The 19,246-nt window shown below is 37.7% G+C and overlaps 2 protein-coding genes across 7 annotated transcripts in view; one reads left to right on the forward strand and one right to left on the reverse strand.

Annotated features, from left to right (window-relative positions):
* Nucleotides 1-1,971: 1,971 nt before the first annotated feature.
* Nucleotides 1,972-3,715, forward strand: pebp1 (phosphatidylethanolamine binding protein 1). The gene is made up of 4 exons (XM_032578281.1): nt 1,972-2,193; nt 2,697-2,806; nt 2,945-3,045; nt 3,290-3,715. The coding sequence occupies exons 1-4, from the start codon at nt 2,059-2,061 to the stop codon at nt 3,505-3,507; spliced, it is 564 nt and encodes a 187-aa protein (XP_032434172.1). The 5' UTR covers nt 1,972-2,058; the 3' UTR covers nt 3,508-3,715.
* Nucleotides 3,716-4,535: 820 nt separating this feature from the next.
* The window catches only part of taok3a (TAO kinase 3a), a 71,905-nt gene continuing 57,194 nt past the window's right edge, over nt 4,536-19,246 (reverse strand). For 5 of the 6 annotated variants that reach the window (XM_032578269.1, XM_032578273.1, XM_032578270.1 and 2 more), the window contains exons 15-21: nt 14,624-14,860; nt 13,718-13,846; nt 12,819-13,022; nt 11,115-11,354; nt 9,782-9,994; nt 9,381-9,563; nt 4,536-6,356 (exon numbers count right to left, since the gene is read on the reverse strand). In XM_032578269.1, coding sequence (XP_032434160.1) covers nt 6,195-6,356; nt 9,381-9,563; nt 9,782-9,994; nt 11,115-11,354; nt 12,819-13,022; nt 13,718-13,846; nt 14,624-14,860 — 1,368 coding nt within the window. In that variant the 3' untranslated portion in view covers nt 4,536-6,194. Of the gene's footprint in view, nt 6,357-9,380; nt 9,564-9,781; nt 9,995-11,114; nt 11,355-12,818; nt 13,023-13,717; nt 13,847-14,623; nt 14,861-15,629; nt 15,771-19,246 lie in introns of those variants that run through there. The other variant, XM_032578275.1, reaches the window with a different exon arrangement.

Genomic DNA, 19,246 nt, shown 5'->3' on the forward strand with positions numbered 1-19,246 from the left:
GGCATATCACATTATCATCTTTGACAAGCTGAACTGGATTCTGTTATTTTTCTCGAACGTATTTTATCTGACAGAAAAGGTAATTTGTTCTTCAAAATAATTAACTTTATCTGTAAGCTTTAGTTGTTTGTTATAATTATTTTCTGTGAAAGTCATTCATTATCCAACATATTTTAATGATTGTTTCCTAATATGAAATAATAATAATAAAACCATAATAAATCCTTCTTTTGCTACATGTATGCTGAATTGACAGCCTGCCTAAAAACTCTCCAAGCCTGTTATTGTTATTATTAATACTATTAATATAATGATAATAGCAACTAAAAAAAGTTGCTATTTCTTTAGCAACTTAACTCATGAACTGAACTTATGATGTTGATGGTTGTTTACTGAAGAGAAAATGTATCTCTCAAATCTCAATTTAAATGATTTCCAAATAATTGACTAAAATGTGATGAATTTTAATTTGTTTGTATTAAGTTTCTGTCCGTGTAAGATAAACCATTTGCTAACTTTGCAAGATCAATTATGGCAACGAATGGATCTGAAAATAAAATGAAAAAAATGTGTAATTATTTCTTGTAAGAAACACAAATACTGTACATCAAGACATTGATATAGTGCAAGATATTTTGGATAGAAAGTTTGCGGAAAGAGTTTCATATTGGCCAATTATTGTGGTTTTCAGGCTTGTGTCCATCAAAGATAGCCTATTGCAAATAAATAATAGAAATATATTTTTTGTGTTTTCACAAATAGAAGACTTTCACATATTTCAAGCTGGATCTTAACAAATCATTGTTCTGTTCTGAATAACCCAGGCAGTTGATGTCTGACCAGTCTACAAACATTTAGGAATTTGAATAAGGGATTATGCACGTTTTAAAAGTTGCTTGCATTGTTGTTTCAAAGCAAGAGGGTTTCACATCCTTTCTTCTCGTGTACACAGAGACATTTCCTCCCACAACCCAAAAGCATGCATGCTAGCGTGACTGGCCACACTAAAGTTTCCTTACGTGTAGCTCAGTGTATAACCCAAAACAGGTGTCATTTGGAAACCTGTTTTATATTGCTTTTTGTCTCCTCGTGGCCCCGTAAGCTTATAAAGGTAAAAGTAATTTTATTTATATAGCACATTTTCAGCAACAAGACAATACCTTGTGCCTTATTACACAAGCCACTGCACTCATATCAAAACCAAAGCATTCAAACTTAAACCCTTAGGCTGCTCTTTATTCTGAATCATTATTAAAATAATCAAAGACAACACACATGCACAGAGAAAACAAGACACAGAGGGTAAGATGATTTTAGATAACGTTTGTATTGCAATATGTAGTTAGATTCTACTTTCATCCAGTTGTTAATACGTTTCCTGCATTTTTATTAAACAAAACAAAATGCTCCATTTACAAAAAAATGCGTTTTAGGGCCAGTAAAACAGTTGTGTCTTTGTCAGACCCCAGACTCAGACCGAGGGCGTCTGATTCTGAAAACAGAAAGTGTGTCAATGGAGCATGCGGTTTGAAGGAGGGACAAAGTCAGGACAGGCGATCAGATTGATGTTCATTTTAACGAATCAGATTCCTTGTGGTAAATTACGCAACTGCGCCCTCTGGTGGTCTTTTGCTTGTTTGTAGTTCAAATGCTTAGTCTTTGCAAGGAAAGTACAATTTCTTTTACTCCGACTTTATAAGATATTCTAATCGTTAATTTTAGTCAATTTTATTTATTTTACATCTATGACTGATAAAAATTCAGCATTAATTTATTTTGCACCATCCCTCATTGATGAAGAAATGACGGATAAATTACTGTATTGCCATCTATTAACTCTCACAGACTTGATTATGAAATGTATTACATTTTTAAACAGTTATAAATTATGTGAGAACTAAATAATAAAATAGTCATTCGTAATTTAAAACATCTATTACAATTAAATGAACATCAACTTAACCTGGATTTCTGGTGGTCCGTGAATGCAGCACCCCTGGTAGTTTCTGCAGCAGCGGTCCAGTCAGCGCGGTCTGAAAACAGAATATTACAGGGAAAATGCCCGTGGATCTGAGCCAGTGGTCCGGGTCTCTCGCCTTGCAGGAGGTGGAGGAAAAGCCAGCGAAGCCTTTGATTGTTAAATATGGCTCTCTGGAGATCGACGAGCTCGGCAAAGTTCTCACTCCAACGCAGGTCAGTGAGCTAAATGATGTTAAGCTAACAGGCAGTGGAGCCGGGTTATAAAACACAGTCTTAGGCCAGTTCCTACAAATAGTTTTTCTTTGAACATTATTAGACATTTTTTGCATCTATGTGTGCATTTGTTTGGTCACAATAAATTGGGTTACATAATACATTCCGCATGTGTGAAGATGAAAGGCTCAATAGCGCCCCCCAATGGATGTCACAGTAACTTTGTTTTGAAAAGCTTTTTTAACTTACTCTAAAAGCGAAATAAAATAGAAAAGAAACAGGTAAAAAGTTGGCCATTGCCTTATTATGCAATTCTGCTCGGCTTTCTCCCATTCACTTACATTCCTCTGGTAGAATTTCTACTGGGCAAGTTGCGAAAGATGGCACACTTTTTCAGTAAAAATCTGTGAGAAATTAAATTAGAGATTCTTGTTCAGTGCAAGTAAATAAAAAATATGAAGTAATGGGAACTCTAACTTTACTGTAATTTCCATTACATACAGGTGCAGAGTCGACCCACCTCTATTGAGTGGGAAGGATGTGACCCCAGTAAACTGTATACTTTGGCCCTAACTGATCCAGATGCTCCCAGCAGGAAAACCCCCAAATTTAGGTGAGATTAAAAGGATTTTGGACCAAGTTTTTATCCTTCTTGTTTGACTCAGCAAGTCTTACAGTTGTCTACCAGCGTGAAGTCAAGAATTAACAAAATTTCTTGAATTAACTTTGTTTTTAACCTTTTTTGTTAAAGAGAGTGGCACCACTTTCTGGTGGTCAACATGAAGGGGAATGATGTGTCCTCTGGCTGTGTCATGTCTGACTATGTGGGCTCTGGTCCTCCCAAGGGCACAGGTAAGAAAGTAAATGAGAAATTGCGGCACGAAAGTGATTGCTGCTTCACTAATTACCACAGTTAGTTAAAAAGCGTTTAGGAAATATGTTTAAAGTCTTTTCAGTATTACAATTAAATGTAAGGAAATCCCTCAGCAATCTTCTTGTCTTTTATTGACTCCAATTTCCAACGCCAACAGAATCATTAGCCAAACTCTTTCCTCCATATGTAACATTTAAAAGCTGCTGTAATGTTTTCCCTCAGGTCTGCACAGGTATGTGTGGCTGGTGTATGAGCAGCCGGGCAGCCTGTCGTGCTCCGAGGCCGTCCTTACCAATCGTTCTGGAGACGGCCGCGGCAAATTCAAGCTGCAAACTTTTAGAAAGAAGTACAAGCTGGGAGCCCCGGTGGCGGGTACCTGCTACCAGGCAGAGTGGGACAGTTATGTGCCTAAACTTTACGAGCAGCTGGCTGGAAAATAAATAAGCAAGCAAAGACGCCAAGCAAGTGTGTTTAGTAGTAGAAAAATCCCATGGTGTTCCTCCACTGGAAATGCTCTATTCATTTAAGAGAGAAAGCACAGTTTTGTGCCACAGTAACATGTTTTTTTTATTTGTCGCTGTTACAAGAATGACTACTTCTCAAAATGAAATGACCTGTTCTCACCTGCAATAAACCGTTGAATCAGCATTTTCCACTTTTTCTTGACATTTAGCCAATTTCAAATTCTCTAGAAATACAGAAAATGATCCTCTATCACTGTTTCTCAAATGTTTTAGAAAGAGGCGTTTGAGTGTTAACAGATTAAAAAAAAAATTTGTGGTTGTATTTTTCATACAGAGAAAAAAGATGTCAGGTTTGGTTTTGTTGCACACTTCATTTTTAACCAAATGTCAATCTTCCAAATTAAATAGTCCATATTAAAAAAGTAAAGTTGAAAACTTCAGATAGGAAAAGTTTTGGGGCTATAAACTAACCTCAACCTCAAAATCCATCTAAAATTCTTTTATGGCTGCTACAATAAACTACATATCAACATAAGACAAGACTACTAGTTGTGTCTTCAAATTGTCCTTAGCCTGCTCACTAAACACATGATTTACCAAAGTTCAATACATTTTGACTTGCAACAAAAGTAACAATCCGTTGGGTTTGATGAAATTTCTAGATAATAGTTCTTACTCTAGAGGCTCACTTTCATGTGCTGAAGTTCACATTTTTGGCAGAAAATCTCCAATGCACTTCTGTTTTTAGTAGTTTCTGTTTTACTTGAGCAAAGTTATACTTATTACATGTGTATTATTAAGCTTGCATTTGACTTAAAAAATACATTTGGAGGATTGCAAAGGGCAAGGTATTAGAAAATGCCACATATTTTCACACTTATCTAGAACAATAAGTTCTCCACCGTCTGCTTCAGGTTGTCCTGGGAGCTTTTAAAATCTTTTTCTCTGCACATATTGTTTGAGATGTTTCTGATGAGACAAAGAACAAGATTCAACAGATCCTCTTTGATTGCCGGAGGTTAGGAGCTTCTTTGTAATTGCATTGTAAAACTAGGAGCTTAAATCCCCAAGTATCAGTCTGAGAATCATGGCTATGGAACAACAGAAAATTCTAGAATAGAAACAAATATTTTGCAAATTTATCCAACTTAAATGTATTATATAATTTGTAAATTATACAAAAAAAATACTGATGTAACTCCAGGACAAAATAGTAAAAATAAATGTAACCAATTCAAAGACTGATGGTGTGAATAATAATCTTACACTTTTAAATTGCTGTTTGTTTTAATTTGAATAATTTTAAAAAAGATTTCTTTACAGTTCTTCTAACTAGAGAAATACATTTTAATATTTTATCTAAAATTTATCGCCATGGTCATTTGAAACTGGTTCCATCGCTTAGAGGATTAACGTTTACACTTCTTTACTTTGTGTGATGAGCACTTTATTTACAAATATAATTAAAAGCTCTGACAGATTCATGCTTTCTTTAGACCTGAAAAAAAAAACATAAAGTGCATACATTAATAAAGCATCATACTGGTCTGGTTTATAAAAAAATACACAGCTTGAGAGTTGTGTAAAGCAAAAAGGAAAAGGAAAAAAAAAAAGCTTCCATTAATAAATGACGGGACTTGAAATACTATCTGTAAAAGACGGGGCAGAAGAAAAAAAAAGAAGAAAGAAGCGTTTTTAAAAAATTCTTTTTGGATTTGTGTGACAGTTAAAATACAATATGAAAATAAGTAAAAGCTTTCCATAAATCCATCTATACACAAGATACAACACAGCCCTGCCCTCCCATTGAAGCCCTTTGTACTAGCTGGGAGTATACAGGTCACATGTATTTCTCTGTATTTCACATTGGCTGCCAGTGCAGTAAAATCACTAGGATACACACGGTGAGTACCATAATCCAGCCTTCCTTCAGCAATCAAATTCACCTGAAGGAATAACATGTATGTTCTGTGCACCTGTTTGTACACCATGATAATCGTCTCTCCAAGTATCAAATTACTCAAAATTTGTCCTAAAAATGTCCTGATGAATAATTACCAAAAAGTGTTCAAAGAAGCAGCAAATACGACGCGCTGCGGAAGGATCAGTCGTTTCATTTATCGATTTAAGAGATTTTTCTTTTCCTTATTTTGCACAGCTTTAGAGAAGAAAATCATTTTTGCATAAATGCATGTTTGTGGAGCGATTTCGCTCATTGAACTACCCTCATTTTTCTCTCCCTCCTCTTGACTTCCACTTTTAGGTCACACCAAAAGTGTCCTCATTGCACAAGGAACAAGAAACACTGACTATGTTATCATTATCATTACAAAAACGTGACAACTACAAGAATTTATCTATCTTTTTCTGTCATCTTGTGACACCACAAGAGGCAAGGAGGGGGAGGAAGTTTCGGTGGGACTTGGGCATCTAAAACCTGCCGTCGACTCCGTTTGACCGGCCATGAAACACACACTGGCTCACAGAATCTAGAGCTCCCCCCCCCACCCCCCCCATCAAAAATCCTCTGTGTGTTTTTGATGAGGATGTCAGCAGCAGAAAAAACCCTGCACTGTCAGGCCAGGTCAGGTAAAAGGAGAGGACGGTTGATCTGAGGCAGAAGGACGTCGAGGGCGGCACACGACAGCAACCTTTCCCCCCCCTCATCTGTAGTCGTCCTTGGGAAAGTCTAAGGTACCGAGGTTGCCAAAGCCCTGCCGCATGCTCTCCATGTCGAAGCTGTCGATCTCCCGCTCCTGACGATCCAGCAGGTGCTTAATGCGGTCAGTTCGCTCCTTCTGAAGGGAACCCAGCTCCTCTTCGATCTGGAAGGTTATAAAGAGGAAGAAATCTAATTCAGGCTGTCGTTTTTAGCTGTTTGGGAGTTTCCTTCGCTGAAAAGCTAAAACAGTTTCCATGAATTTTATAATCTGTATGATAGAACACCAAAACATAGTGTATAATTGTGAAGTAAAACTTATATGGTACGTGCCTTTTAAAATCTGAAAGGTGTGGCGTGCATTTGTGCTCAGTTTCCCGACACTTTTGAAAAAAAAACAAAACACTTTTTACTGCAGTTACAGCTGGGGTGTCTCTACCAGCTTTACACATTTAGATACTAAACGTTTTACTCAAACTCACTCGGACCAGATGGAAAAGATCTGACCTTCACCGCAAAAACAAAAATCTTACCAAGTATTTTTTGTATAATTTCTACTGCAAATATCTTAGTACCCTTGAAAAAAGACAAAATTAACTTAAAAAGTAACTTTTCAGCAAGACATAAGTTTATTTTAGGTCAATAATTTTTCAATATAGGTAAAATACAAGCAGATGTTTTTCACTTCTAAGACATTAGTACTTTTAAGAATTACTGACTTAAAATAAGCTTATAAATCTTACTGAAAAGTTACTTTTAAGTTATTTTGTCTTAACTGAAGTGAATTAAAATATTTCCACTAGAAACTATACAAAAATTCTTGGGATGATTTTGTGGCTTTGCAGTACTGAAATCTTGCCACAACTTCTCAATAGGATTTGACTGGGCCAATCTGACACATTTGAACTGATCTGATGTAGCGCTGGCTTTATGTTTAGGGCTAATCTGCTGCTGGAAGGAGAACCTGCACACCAGTATAAAGTATTTTGTAGTCTCTAAAAGCACAGTAACATATTTATCCTCTCAACTTTAACTAGATTTATGCAAAACATAGTGCATTGCATACAAGTCAAAAAGTTACATTTTTGTCTCTTATTTTTGTGATTGTGAATAAGTTTGGGGGTATTAATACTTTTTCAGCGCACTGCGGGTCTTTATTTAATATCGTAACATTTTTATTGCCGCTTTTTGCTTTTGCAGGTCTCCCAACTTACTGCAGTGCTCACTGCAGTCCTAAAATGCAGAGCCAATGCTGATCCAAAACATAAATAAAAAAGTGACTAAAATATGATGCATTTATTGTAGCAACATTGTGTTGATTACACCACAGTGTTGTGTAATCATTGTGGTGTTATCTACTGAATAGTATTCACCTGGAAAGATGATGACTGTAAATACCTGCAGACTTTGCTCTAAAGTTGTAGAAATGCCGTAGTGGAGCACACACATCTGCTCGACACACACATCCATCCACAGGTGCAGACAAACACACTGCCTGGTGCAATACGGCAATCTGACGAACTACTGAGCATGCACAGAGAACTCCAGACTCTGACCGTGAACCGAACCGGAGCACAATAGTGCTTCAAAAATCATGACATCATCTTCGTACCGGTTTGCAAATCTGGCTGTCACCAGCAGATGGCAATAAGCAACCACAGGCGGCGCAGCCCATGTTGGACCCAACAGAACTGGATGAGGGCGGCATTTCAAAGGTCCCTTCCTTTGTTGTCGGAGTGCTGTCTACTAGACTGCTGCGATGACGTAGGTCAGTTTGAAAGGATGAGTACTCTGCTGCCGTTTCATCTCATGTCACTGATTTACATGACAGTCACATTAAAGATGACCGATGTACCTGGGAGGATCTCATAACCACTTTATGGGACAAATACTGATAAAAATGTCAAATCAGAACAAATATATAACAGCCTACAACTGTACAGCGGCAGGAGTTTCTGTAACATAAGGTGACAAAAACAGTAAACATCGTATGGCGTGACTTCAGGTATCTGAATTACACATTTTGAAAAAGTTGCAATTAAAAAAAAGTGATAAAATGACACAATGGGGTTGATTTGAGATTCTGCACAGCAGCTAGGACTGTAGGAGAGAATGGTTGTCTGCACCCAGCAGGAAGTCATGCCACTGTCATCGCCACCTGCGGTGAAGGAAAGCTGTCTGTGTGAGAGTCTCTGCAAACATGCGAATATCTTTCTGGGTCACATTTTCAGGTTCACACCGGCTGCTGATGTGAATCCGGATGTTCACAGCTGTGAATTAAACAACGGCCTTGCAAAAGTTTTCATATCCCTTTAGCCTTTTTTTCACATTCATTACAACACCAAACATAGTGCGTAATTGTGAAACAAAAGCGATATAGTTTTCAAAATGGATGGAAAATTTAAAAGTGTAGCATGAATGTGAATGCAGCCACTAACAGGTTTTCTCCTTGTATTATATTATTTTAAGCCTCATTCGTCTTTTCAACAACTATTACCAGTTAAAAAATTACTCACATCTTAATTTGGTGACTTCCAAAGAAAAACAAGATTAAACATGAAACCCTTTTATTATTAGCAAATAAATAAATAAATGAAGAGATAAAAAGATTGAACGCCATCTTTCAACTTCAAAATTATACCATACTTTGTTTCTTTTACATAAAGTACAGTGATGTTTTTGGTTGAAATTCACAGTAGAAGAGACTTTCCTCAGATGCAATCACCTTCAACTGACTCACTCAATAATTAAATTATTCATTTACGTGTAAACTTTACTTCTTAACTACAGAAGTTAAGTTTACACTTAAAGCCTTCTACAAAATAAAGCACACCTTTGCACATACACACCACAAAGTAAGTTTGTGCAATCACAACAAATAGTCTCCACTCGCAAGGAGCCTTATGGGCTCCCTGACGACAAACTGTGGCTCTCAAGAAAACCCAATGGAGATCGAGAAATGGGAGGTGCAGCTGCAGTTTCAGCAGCATCTGTTTTATAACTCCAGTCAAATAGCATTTTTCCTTTGAGGTCTTGTGTTTAGTCTTACATAATAAGTAAGCAGTAAGTATTTCCATCTTGGAGATTTCATTTGCTTAATTTAATGTGACCACAAATAAATATGTTGAATGTTAAAATCTTGTCTCATGTAAGGCAGCTTTAAGTGACTAAAGTATTTCCTATAGCACACCTTTTGTTCCAAGTGCGCCCGGCGCAGCGACACCTTCTGCTCGAGCTTCTGCTGCTCGCGCTCGTGCTGCGCTTCGGTCTGCATCTTGATCTTGCTCTGGTAGGCATTGAGCAGCTCCATCTCCTGCTGCAGCTGCTGCCTCAGGGCCTGGCACTCAGCTTCCTGGGCTTCGTCCAGACGCAGCTGACAGGGCCGACCGCAGACCGCAAGGAGAGAGAGGGACAAAGGGACAGAAAGAGGTGGAGAAACGGGGTGAAGAAACCAAGAGAGGGATGAAAAAGGGGTGGCAGGGAAAGTCAGGACATAATACGGGCAGAGAGGGGAGAAAATAAATAAGGTGCCAACCAAATATTTCCTCATCGCTTAAAGGACCAAAAGCCTTTAGAAACCTCTGGCCTTACCGCCTGCGAGGCCATCATCTCGTTGATGCTCTGCTCGTACTGCTCCGCCAGGATGGCCAACTTGCGAGTCTGCTCATCCTTCAGGGCCTTAAGCACCGTCTTGTGCTCCGCCTTGGGCGTAACCTCCATCTGGTGGTGGCGCAGGGCCTTGTACTGCTTGGTCTGGACCTTACATGTGTCCTGGAACTGCTTCTTGATCTGAAGCTCCAACACCTGGTGGACAGTTCAGAGTCAGGCAGAGAAACAAACACTATAGAAAGAGGGGTGAAAGTAGAATGATAGTCTATCAGGGTCGGTACGGGTGCTTGAAATCCTTGAAAATGCTTGAATTTTAAATAGGTGTTTTCAAAGTTTGAAAAGTGCTTGATTTTGGTATGAAGTACTTGAAATTCAAATTTCACAGTTTAGTGATAAAGTGCAACCTAACGTTTGATTCAAGGCCCATTGCAAAATGTTATTGAATCCAGATATTTTCATGCACCTTAAAACACTGACATGTTTTTCTCTCTGTCTGAAGTTGAACCTTTCATGTCAGTTAGCAAGAACAGTTTTAGATATATTTTTGTAACCTTACTTGTATATTGTGTTTTAAGCATCTAATTTGATTAGATGTTTGGATTGTTTCATATTTGTGAATATTTATTATTCCTAATGGCACACTAACTTATTTAGAACTTTATTTTAATTAAAGCAATTAAAATAAAGTGCGACTTATATTTATGTTACACAATATTATTGACTTTTTTGTTAAATTGGTGTTTTGTTCTCAGACTAGTCAGGTGTACAGGGTGTGTGTGACAGAGATATTTCATACAAAACAACATTTTGTTATATTTTTGTTTAACCTTGTTTCTGATGTAGAATGTAAAATACTATCACAAGACATTATTACTGACAGTAATAAATTCCGTTACATAATAATGAATTGAAACTATTTTTTAGCTTTTTTATCTCCAGTGTGGTGCTGGAAAAGTTTGAAAACTTACCTTGAAAGTGCTTGAAAAGTGTTTGAATTTTACTGTGGGAAAAGTCTGTGAATCCTGTCTTTAGGTTTATCCATTATGCACTGAACTGCAAGAAACACTGTTGCTCTCTAAATCAAACGAAAATATAACAAACTTCTAAAGTGTTCTTGCACCATTTGCCCATTTTAATTCATTACATTTAAGTTGCATCACTGCCTATTCAGAAATGAAGGAGAGGAAAAAAAGATATTGCTTCTAACTTGCGCCATCTTGGAGGTGAAACCCAGCTCCCTTAAATCCCTGTTCTCCACCAGACAATATCCAGCACACTGATGACTGCAAACACGTTTTCCCCTGTGATGACTCACTTTGAGGTTCTTGGGCTGCTGTCGGAGCTCCAACACATGTTTGCGGTGGAGCTCTCGCTCCCGTCTGTTGTTGTACTCAATCTGGTTCTCCAGTTCCGTCTGGTGCTGCAGGCGGATCAGGTCCATCCGCAGCTTCTGCAGCGTTTTCAGCTGCCGCTGCTCCAGCTCCTGGGTGGACTCATCGTGGCGGATCAGCATGGCGTGCTCCATCTCCTTTTGAGTCTTCTTCTTGTTTAACTCCTGTTTTGGGGATAAAAAACACAAGTGACCACATTTAACTGAACTGAATAAAAAAAAAAAAAAAGGTCTTATGGCAAATCTTATTATCACAGTTTGTTCGAGCACTCGCTGTGGAATGAAAGGATCTCCTGTTGCAGTCTGTGTTGCAGCAGTTCTTAAAGCTTTTTTGACTTTTCAGCTAAAACCTAAATAGATGCAGAGGCACCCTTCAATCCACCCTTCTCATACTACAATAAAAGTAGGGCTGAAATAATTAATCGAACTAATCGTGGCAAATCGATTATTGAAATAATTGTCAACAAATATAGGAATTGATAAATTGTTAACTGGAGAAAAACATATGAAGAGCAGTTATCAAGCCAATATTGGAAAACTGTACAAAAAATATATCTACATTTTGCAAAAAACGTCTTTATCTGCAAATCTTGCCTTCTACCAAAAATGTCTCAAATTGTAAAAAGAAAATCTCTTCTTAAGCACCTCTTCTTATCCAATTATTAATCAGCTAATTGAAACATAACCAGCAGATCGCTGTATTGACTTTAAGTCAACCAGAAAGGGCTGAGCTTTATGTATTAATGATACAAGTTGTTTTTTGTTTTTTTTAACTGCATAAATGATTAAGCATTCACTAATGGAATGCCATGTTGTTGCAATTGAGGCAATGAAATGTTTATTTTCTTGTACAAAAAATATTTAATTGTTTGTTTATTTGCATCTTTTAACGTATTTCCAATATTGTATAAAAATACTTAAGTGGTTAAATTAAAAATCTGCAAAATGTGCACATTTGTGTACAATTAATCGATTAATACTTGATTAATCTATTAATGCGTTTTGATTTTGTATGTGTGTTTTAAGGTATTTTATGGATTTTTTTTTTGTAATGTTTGTAAAAGCATGATTTTATTGTAATATTTGTGGAAGGAAGAATACTCTCTGCTATGGTAGAGACTAATGGGGATCTTTAAATAAACAAATTGTCAGAATAATTATTTACTAACAGTTAGTTACAGCCATATATAAAAGCAAAATGACAACACAGTAAGAAATGACCTCAAAAGCAAAAATGATGTGGGATGAAATATAGGAATTAGAGACCTGGGACTTTAAAATCCATAAATTGACCTCTGAAAGACAGCTACATCCACATTAAATCTGGTCCTTATTTCAATTTAAAGTCTTTGTGAGTCTGTGTATTTTCCCACAGGGAGCTTTTGGCTGTTAAAACTCGTCTCTAGATTTTAAGTGCCGGTCAGCTTTCTAGATTATGACATAGTTGGCAAGCTTTGCTCAGTAATAATCTACTTATTAAACAATGAGTGTTTTCAGCAGAAACACGCTGTTTTACGTTAAACCTTCACCAACCACTTTAGAAAACAACAACACAACACAACTAAGGTCATGTGTGATGAATGTTTTAACAGCTTTGCAGATGATATTTAGGAAGTATAGCTTCCACACCTCACGGATCTGTTCCTGCTCCACGTCGTGCCTTTTAATCATGACTTTGCGCTTGAAGGCGCGGCAGTTCCTATCATAGAAAACCCGCTGCGATGTCAGAAGATGGGCCTCCTCTTCGGCCTGGGAATGTTGCATGTTCTCTTTGTGCTTGGACAGACGCTCCTGCTTCTCCTTCTTGGGTGTACTGTGGTCCTCATTCATCTCCTGAGAAAAAGAGGAGAAACAGAGTGGCGACTGTTGACTGCTGCAAATCTGCTTTCTAATTTGGAGCTTAAAAGGATATGTGAAAAGGAAATGTAGTCTAAAGAAATTGGGCTTTGCAAAACAATGCTTTGAGCTCATATTAATATTTGTTAGTAGACTGCTTATTGCAAACTCCAGGTAACTTCTTATTTTGGCAGAAAACACTTCATTTTCCTTATTTTTTGGGCTGTGAGGTAATCTACAACTCACACTAAAGCACTTAACACTGAAGCCTGATCCCCTCTCTCTGGAGTGTCTAATACTGTTGTAGCCCTCAGTTTGTCGAAAATATCTTCTCCTGCCAGCGATGCTTTCCTTTAACAGTGCTGACCTAATTTTGGTCACTTATCTCCTAACTGAAAACACAATGCGTCACACTCCCAGCTCATAGAAACACTTTCTGGACTTCATTTTGGGGTTGTGGAGGGATAAGAATTCTCCGGCGTAAATATGGATTTGTACTTCTCCCAGTTTGTGTGCATATAAATGTGTAGGTACATAGCAAGTAGGCTGAGTGACTCAACATAACTTCCACTTCAGAGGTTTTGAATGTGCATGTTTTTGTGTAGGAGGCTTGACTCAACAGTAAACAGTAAATAGGACGGTGTGTCATACCGGAGAGAGGCGTACAACGGAGGAGAACAAGCAGAGCAAACCTCCTTAATCTTCTCCTTGCAGAGCTTGTACTGCTTCTTCTGATTATCCAGAAAAGTGGTCAGCTCTTTCTTCTGCTGCGCCACGATCTGCTGCTGGAACTTCTTCTCATCTGCGAGTGCCGTCTTCATCTGGAAGAAAAATTAGGCATTTCAATGTCTGTCTTAAATCAATAGGTTGTAGATGTAGATCCTTGTACACAAGGAAAAAATAATAATTTTGACATAACATTGTATGTTATGCCAAAAAATAACATTTGACATAAAATTCAGATATTTTACTCAAATATTTGAATTTTAAATCAACATCAAGAAAAAAAATAGAAATGATTCTGTATTAATTTGGAAATAGAATGAAAAATAACCAATATGCTTCTATAAATAATCATAAACAAAAAGGTAAAAACTGTAAACAAATATCCTAAAGTTGGACTTCTTGTCTACTGTTAAAGTTTGGCTAAAAACACAATTTAAAAAAGTTTTTTGTCCTAAAAACCATATTGCCAAGCACAGGCAGGCTGCTTCTTGTGATAAACTACGTTGGGGTAGTTTGTGCGGCTTCCACCCCTGTTTATATGAAAAGATTATACTATCTCTTTGCTGGTTGGACACGCTGTGTGCTAATCATAAAGATATGCAGCTTGTTTTTCAGGGAGCAAAATAATGTGACCCATTTCTGCTCTTGCACTTCATCGTATGCGTCATTAGGAGGCAGTAGTGAGATGAGTTCTTACAATTTTCTTCTAAAAGATGAAATGTTGGTCCAAAGTACCAATAGTTTCTTTCAGTAGCTTTGGAACAATAATTAAAATTTAAAAAACATGTCTTTGTTGATCACCTTTTCCCTGAAACATATAAAGAAGCATAACTGAGAGTGCAATAAATGTGAATTAGTGTATTCTTGCCCACCTCCTTCTCAGTTTGCACTACGTGGCGTTTGGCCAGCTTCTCCAGCTCGATGTAGGCATTGTTGGCCTGCGTCTCCACCTCTTTCTGCAGCTTGAGCCGGTGCTCGTCCATCTCGGCCTTCAGCTTGTTCTCCAGGGCGATCAGCTGCTTCTGGTGCTGCCTCCGCATTCGCTTGTAGCCCGACATCTGCTCCCGCAGTTCACTCTCCTGCTCATGCTCGTGGATCTGTTTGGTCACCTGTAGGTAAAGATGTTGGTGAATATGAACTGTGATACATTTGAGAGGCACAGGGGTGGGGGGCGCTACAAAAAAACCCCACATCTTACCAAGTATTTCCAATACAATAATATTAGTACACTCGACATAAGACAAACTAAAATTCCAAGTAACTTTTCAGTAAGATATAGGTCCTTGTTTTAAGTAAATAATCCCTTAATACTGACAAATTCACCAGTAGAGCTCCAAAACTGCTCTTTCACACAACTAATGCATATACAAAATCTTACCAAGTATTTTTGTCTAGATTCTGGTCTTATTTTAAGCGTAATATCATATTACACTTAAAATATGACAAAACTTGCTTACAAGTACCCTTTTTGCAAGACATAGCAGCTTGTTTTAAGTTGATGATTCCTTAATTTGATGAAAAAGTACTAGTTCCACCAGCAAATTTTTTCACTTATGGAAAAAATGTCTTGTTTTAAGTGAACTAATCTGCCAGTGAAACTAGGATTTTTTTAATGAATTTTCTAGAACTATTCACTTAAAACAAGGTCCTTTATCTTGCAGGAAAGTCACTTGTATGTTAGTGTCGTAATTCAAGAAACTAAACAAAAATTACTTGGTAGGATTTGGTGATTTTGCAGTGCATTTGCAGCACAGATTAGGCAACCTCAAAAAAGTTCAAATGTCCTAAACAGCTGCTACCAAATCTACCGTCCACTGTTTTTCACATACAACCATAAACATCCTTGATTTTCAAACCAAAACTACCTAACCCACAAACCTGAGGACAAAAAGGGTTCTCCGTATCTAGGTAGTATTCGCTCCGCATCTTCTCATAACTTCCACCCGAACTCTTCCGGCCAAACATGATGGCGATTTTAGCCAAGTGCACCAGCATCCAGGAACCTTGTGCGGCATCCTATGCCCGACACAACCTTGCCTGAGCTCCGATGCTTCCCGGAGACCCCCACCCTTTCGCCCTTTCCCAACCTTTACAGGACGATGAAGCCCCCTCCCCTTCTTTGGTTTGTGCCCTGGGCATGCAGTGGCCAAAGCAGACGTGTGAACTGTGAATGAGGCAGTCCGACTCCGTGGGCCAACAAGAGGACAGAGCGGCTTTTTAGTACGGCTAACGCTAAGCGGCGGACAGCAGGTGGGTCACATGAATACCTCATTTAGAAAGTGTGAGAGAAGTTAGAGGAGGGGGGTTCAGAAGAGACTAGGCTGAGTGATGAGGGAGGGACGTTGTCAAGAAAAAAAGCAAATAGAAAATAACTAAAACTGGAAAAGAAGAAAAGAACAAAACCGGAAAAAGAAAAAAAAAATACCTTAGTAGTATAATGAGCACAAACATGGTGAGAAAACAAGAGGGAAGGATTGGGGAAAAGGTGGACTCTGAGCTCTCCTCCTTAATCTGTGTTGAATCAATACCCCTACTGTAATAGAGCCACCCAAATCCTGGTCACTTGCTTCAATGCCACAAAGGGCCAAGTCACGGCATGTGGTGGCCTCTTTCACACAAGGCTGTGGGTCTAAAAAGAAGATCATACTCAGGGTTGGGGGCCAGCGGGTGGGAGTGATCAGTGGGAATCCAGAAGCTACACTTTGCTGATTCTGCAATGCAAGGTGCTCTGGAACATTGTTTTTAATGCTAAGTGCCTGATTAGTTTAAAAGATAGTGGTTGTACAGCTATAAGTATTCTCGAAACATTTTTATTTGGAGCAGAAATCAAGTTTGAGCTTTGTGTTTACAGGGTGTCAAATTTGCTACAACAAAGATTCTCTTTTTGGATGAGCTATGGCAGGAAAATATCCAAAGGTTACTTCAGATGCATAGTGACATATGGTGAAGTCATCTTGTTGAATAGAGGAAGCAAAAGGCCTCTACAGACCACAGCTTAGCGTCCAGTTTTCCTGCAGAAATCACTGATGTAAAAAGCTTGTAGTTTGTGTATTTACATCTCCTAACATAATGCATTTGAAACAAACAAGTCTTTTAATTACTACTTTAACTATATTTTAATGGGAGAGTCTTGCCTTTACACCTTAAACAGTTCCTTTCTAAAGTGGACAGAAAAATTATTTGGTTGTACAAATAACATTTTAGATTTCTGACAGACAGAAATCTAAAAAGTATGACATGCATATGTATTTTGTAACTCTTGAGTCCAAACTTCTTACTGAAAAGTTTTCAGAACCAGCTACGAGAACTGTGAGGATTTTGGGTTTTCTCTATCAGCTCTGCACATTTAGAGACTGAACATTTCTTCCTTTGTTCTTCTTTTTTCTGAACAGCAATTTTTAAATTCTGTCATAGATTCTTAATTGGGTTTCACATCTGGACTTTGGGAAGGCCATTCTAACACAAATGTGCATTAATCTAAACTATTGCATCCATTGTAGCTGTATGTTTATGGTTACTTTCCTGTTCTCCAGGCTTAAGTGTCTTGCAACCTTTAACAGGTGTTCTTCCAGAATTTCCACTCATCAATGGACACCAACGTATTTACAACATGTGGAACATCTGAAGGCAGTTAGTTCATTTAGGGTTGGAGGGGGGCTACAAATGCATGGCACACTTTTCAGATTTTGTTTTTACACAGTTTGCACAACTTACAATACATATATTTTGTTACTGGAACATGACAGAATGTGAAAAGGAATTATTTTATAAGGCACTGCATACTACAAGATTGCTGTAGTAAAGATTCCTACTCAGTCTATTGATTCAAGTTCTAGGTTTTACCAGTTGGCATGAGGACCTAGGAATGATTGATGTTACATTTTACTGTAATCAGCCAGAGGCACCCAAGCTGTCAGGCCACAACCTGCATCTGACGGTGAGGAGTGAAATATTTTACAACAATGCTGTTTCTTAAATCATCTTCAATCTGTTAACTCAGGATAAGAGTTTGAGCTGCAATCAAACTCTTATCCTGCTTTTCTGTTTGCACTTGTACCACTCTTCACTTTACAACGATCTTTTTTGCAGTTTCTTATTCTTCACATTTCTGTAAGATTGTTCTTTTCTTTCATTTTTCCTGAAACCAATCTCTACATTTAGTATCAAAATAACAGATTGGTGTTTGTTTGTCTGTCCTTTGCTTATAATTCAATCAGTGATGCTCTTTTGTCTCACCTGCTTATCTCCCCTCCTCACCTCAATGACAATCTCCCATCTGCGTCTTCCTGGTGTTCAGCTGCTATGAACATGATGTATTTTCATTTTACTCACCTTTCATTTATCAAACATTTGTCACTTTTGACAAGTGGATTTAAAAACTGCTAATCTGCTCTTACATTTTTCTGAATGTATATTAACACATTTTTTATGTTTTCACACATCTAGTTCCTTTTTGGCAATCTGTTTAGTACCATATGGACCCCTTATTAGACTCTCGCTGCTTCTCTTTGTCTACCTGCTCCCAGTCTCGGCGAGTCGAGGCCAATCCGAGGACGTCTGTGCTCGGCAGAAAAAGGATGATGTCATTTCTTTCAGCGCCGGCGGGCAGCACCGGCGCTGTAGCGCTACAATGGTGCTGAGCTTTTCGGGATGCAGCCTCATTTCAAACAGACTGCTTCAATCACACAGAGCCAGACACCGGAGGTGTAAACACCAAAACTTTAATCCACCTCACTGCTGAACGGGCCAAAATATTTTAAACTGCTTTAGCAGATTTGGATAGTTTGTGGGGTTTTTTCAATTATACAAATGCAGACGTTTTTGTTAAATCTTGTATAAACAGAAATGCAACTACTTGTCTTTGTCTTTCTGACGATACAGACATAGCATGTCAACTAAGGCTGAAACAATTAATTGGATTAATCATGATTAATTGATTACTGAAATAATATTTATCTAATTTAGTAAGTGATTAATCGTTAACTGGACAATACAGACACAAAAAGGGCATTTGGTGTATATTCAGAACAGTAATTATGCCAAAACTATATATTTTTTTCATTTAAGATAAAAATACCTTTGTCTGTAAATGTGTTATAGCTTCACTTAGTTCTGCTTTACAAAATGAATCCAAGAAAATTTGTATTTTCTTATTTTAAAAATATGTACATATTTGTATCTTTTAAAGTGTTTCTGTTGTATAAAAATCGATAGGTGGTTAAATGAAAAATGTGTAGAACGTGATATTTTTTTATCCAATTAATCGTTTGAATAATCAATTATTAAATGTCAACACAAAAGGTCTTCCGTTAAACCGCATCTGTTCAATGTCTCTGTTTTAGGCAAAAATCTTTTCCTTTTATTGCAATTACTTTGGTCTCGGTTCCCAAACTTTTAAGTAAGACTTGTAGATGAATTCCTATCGATCCCAAAAGTATTGATGTCAATACAAAAAAAGGTGAAATGCAAAAATAACATTTGAAAACGGTGCTTGG

Source organism: Xiphophorus hellerii, chromosome 12, assembly GCF_003331165.1.
Source record: "Xiphophorus hellerii strain 12219 chromosome 12, Xiphophorus_hellerii-4.1, whole genome shotgun sequence".
NCBI lineage: Eukaryota > Metazoa > Chordata > Actinopteri > Cyprinodontiformes > Poeciliidae > Xiphophorus > Xiphophorus hellerii.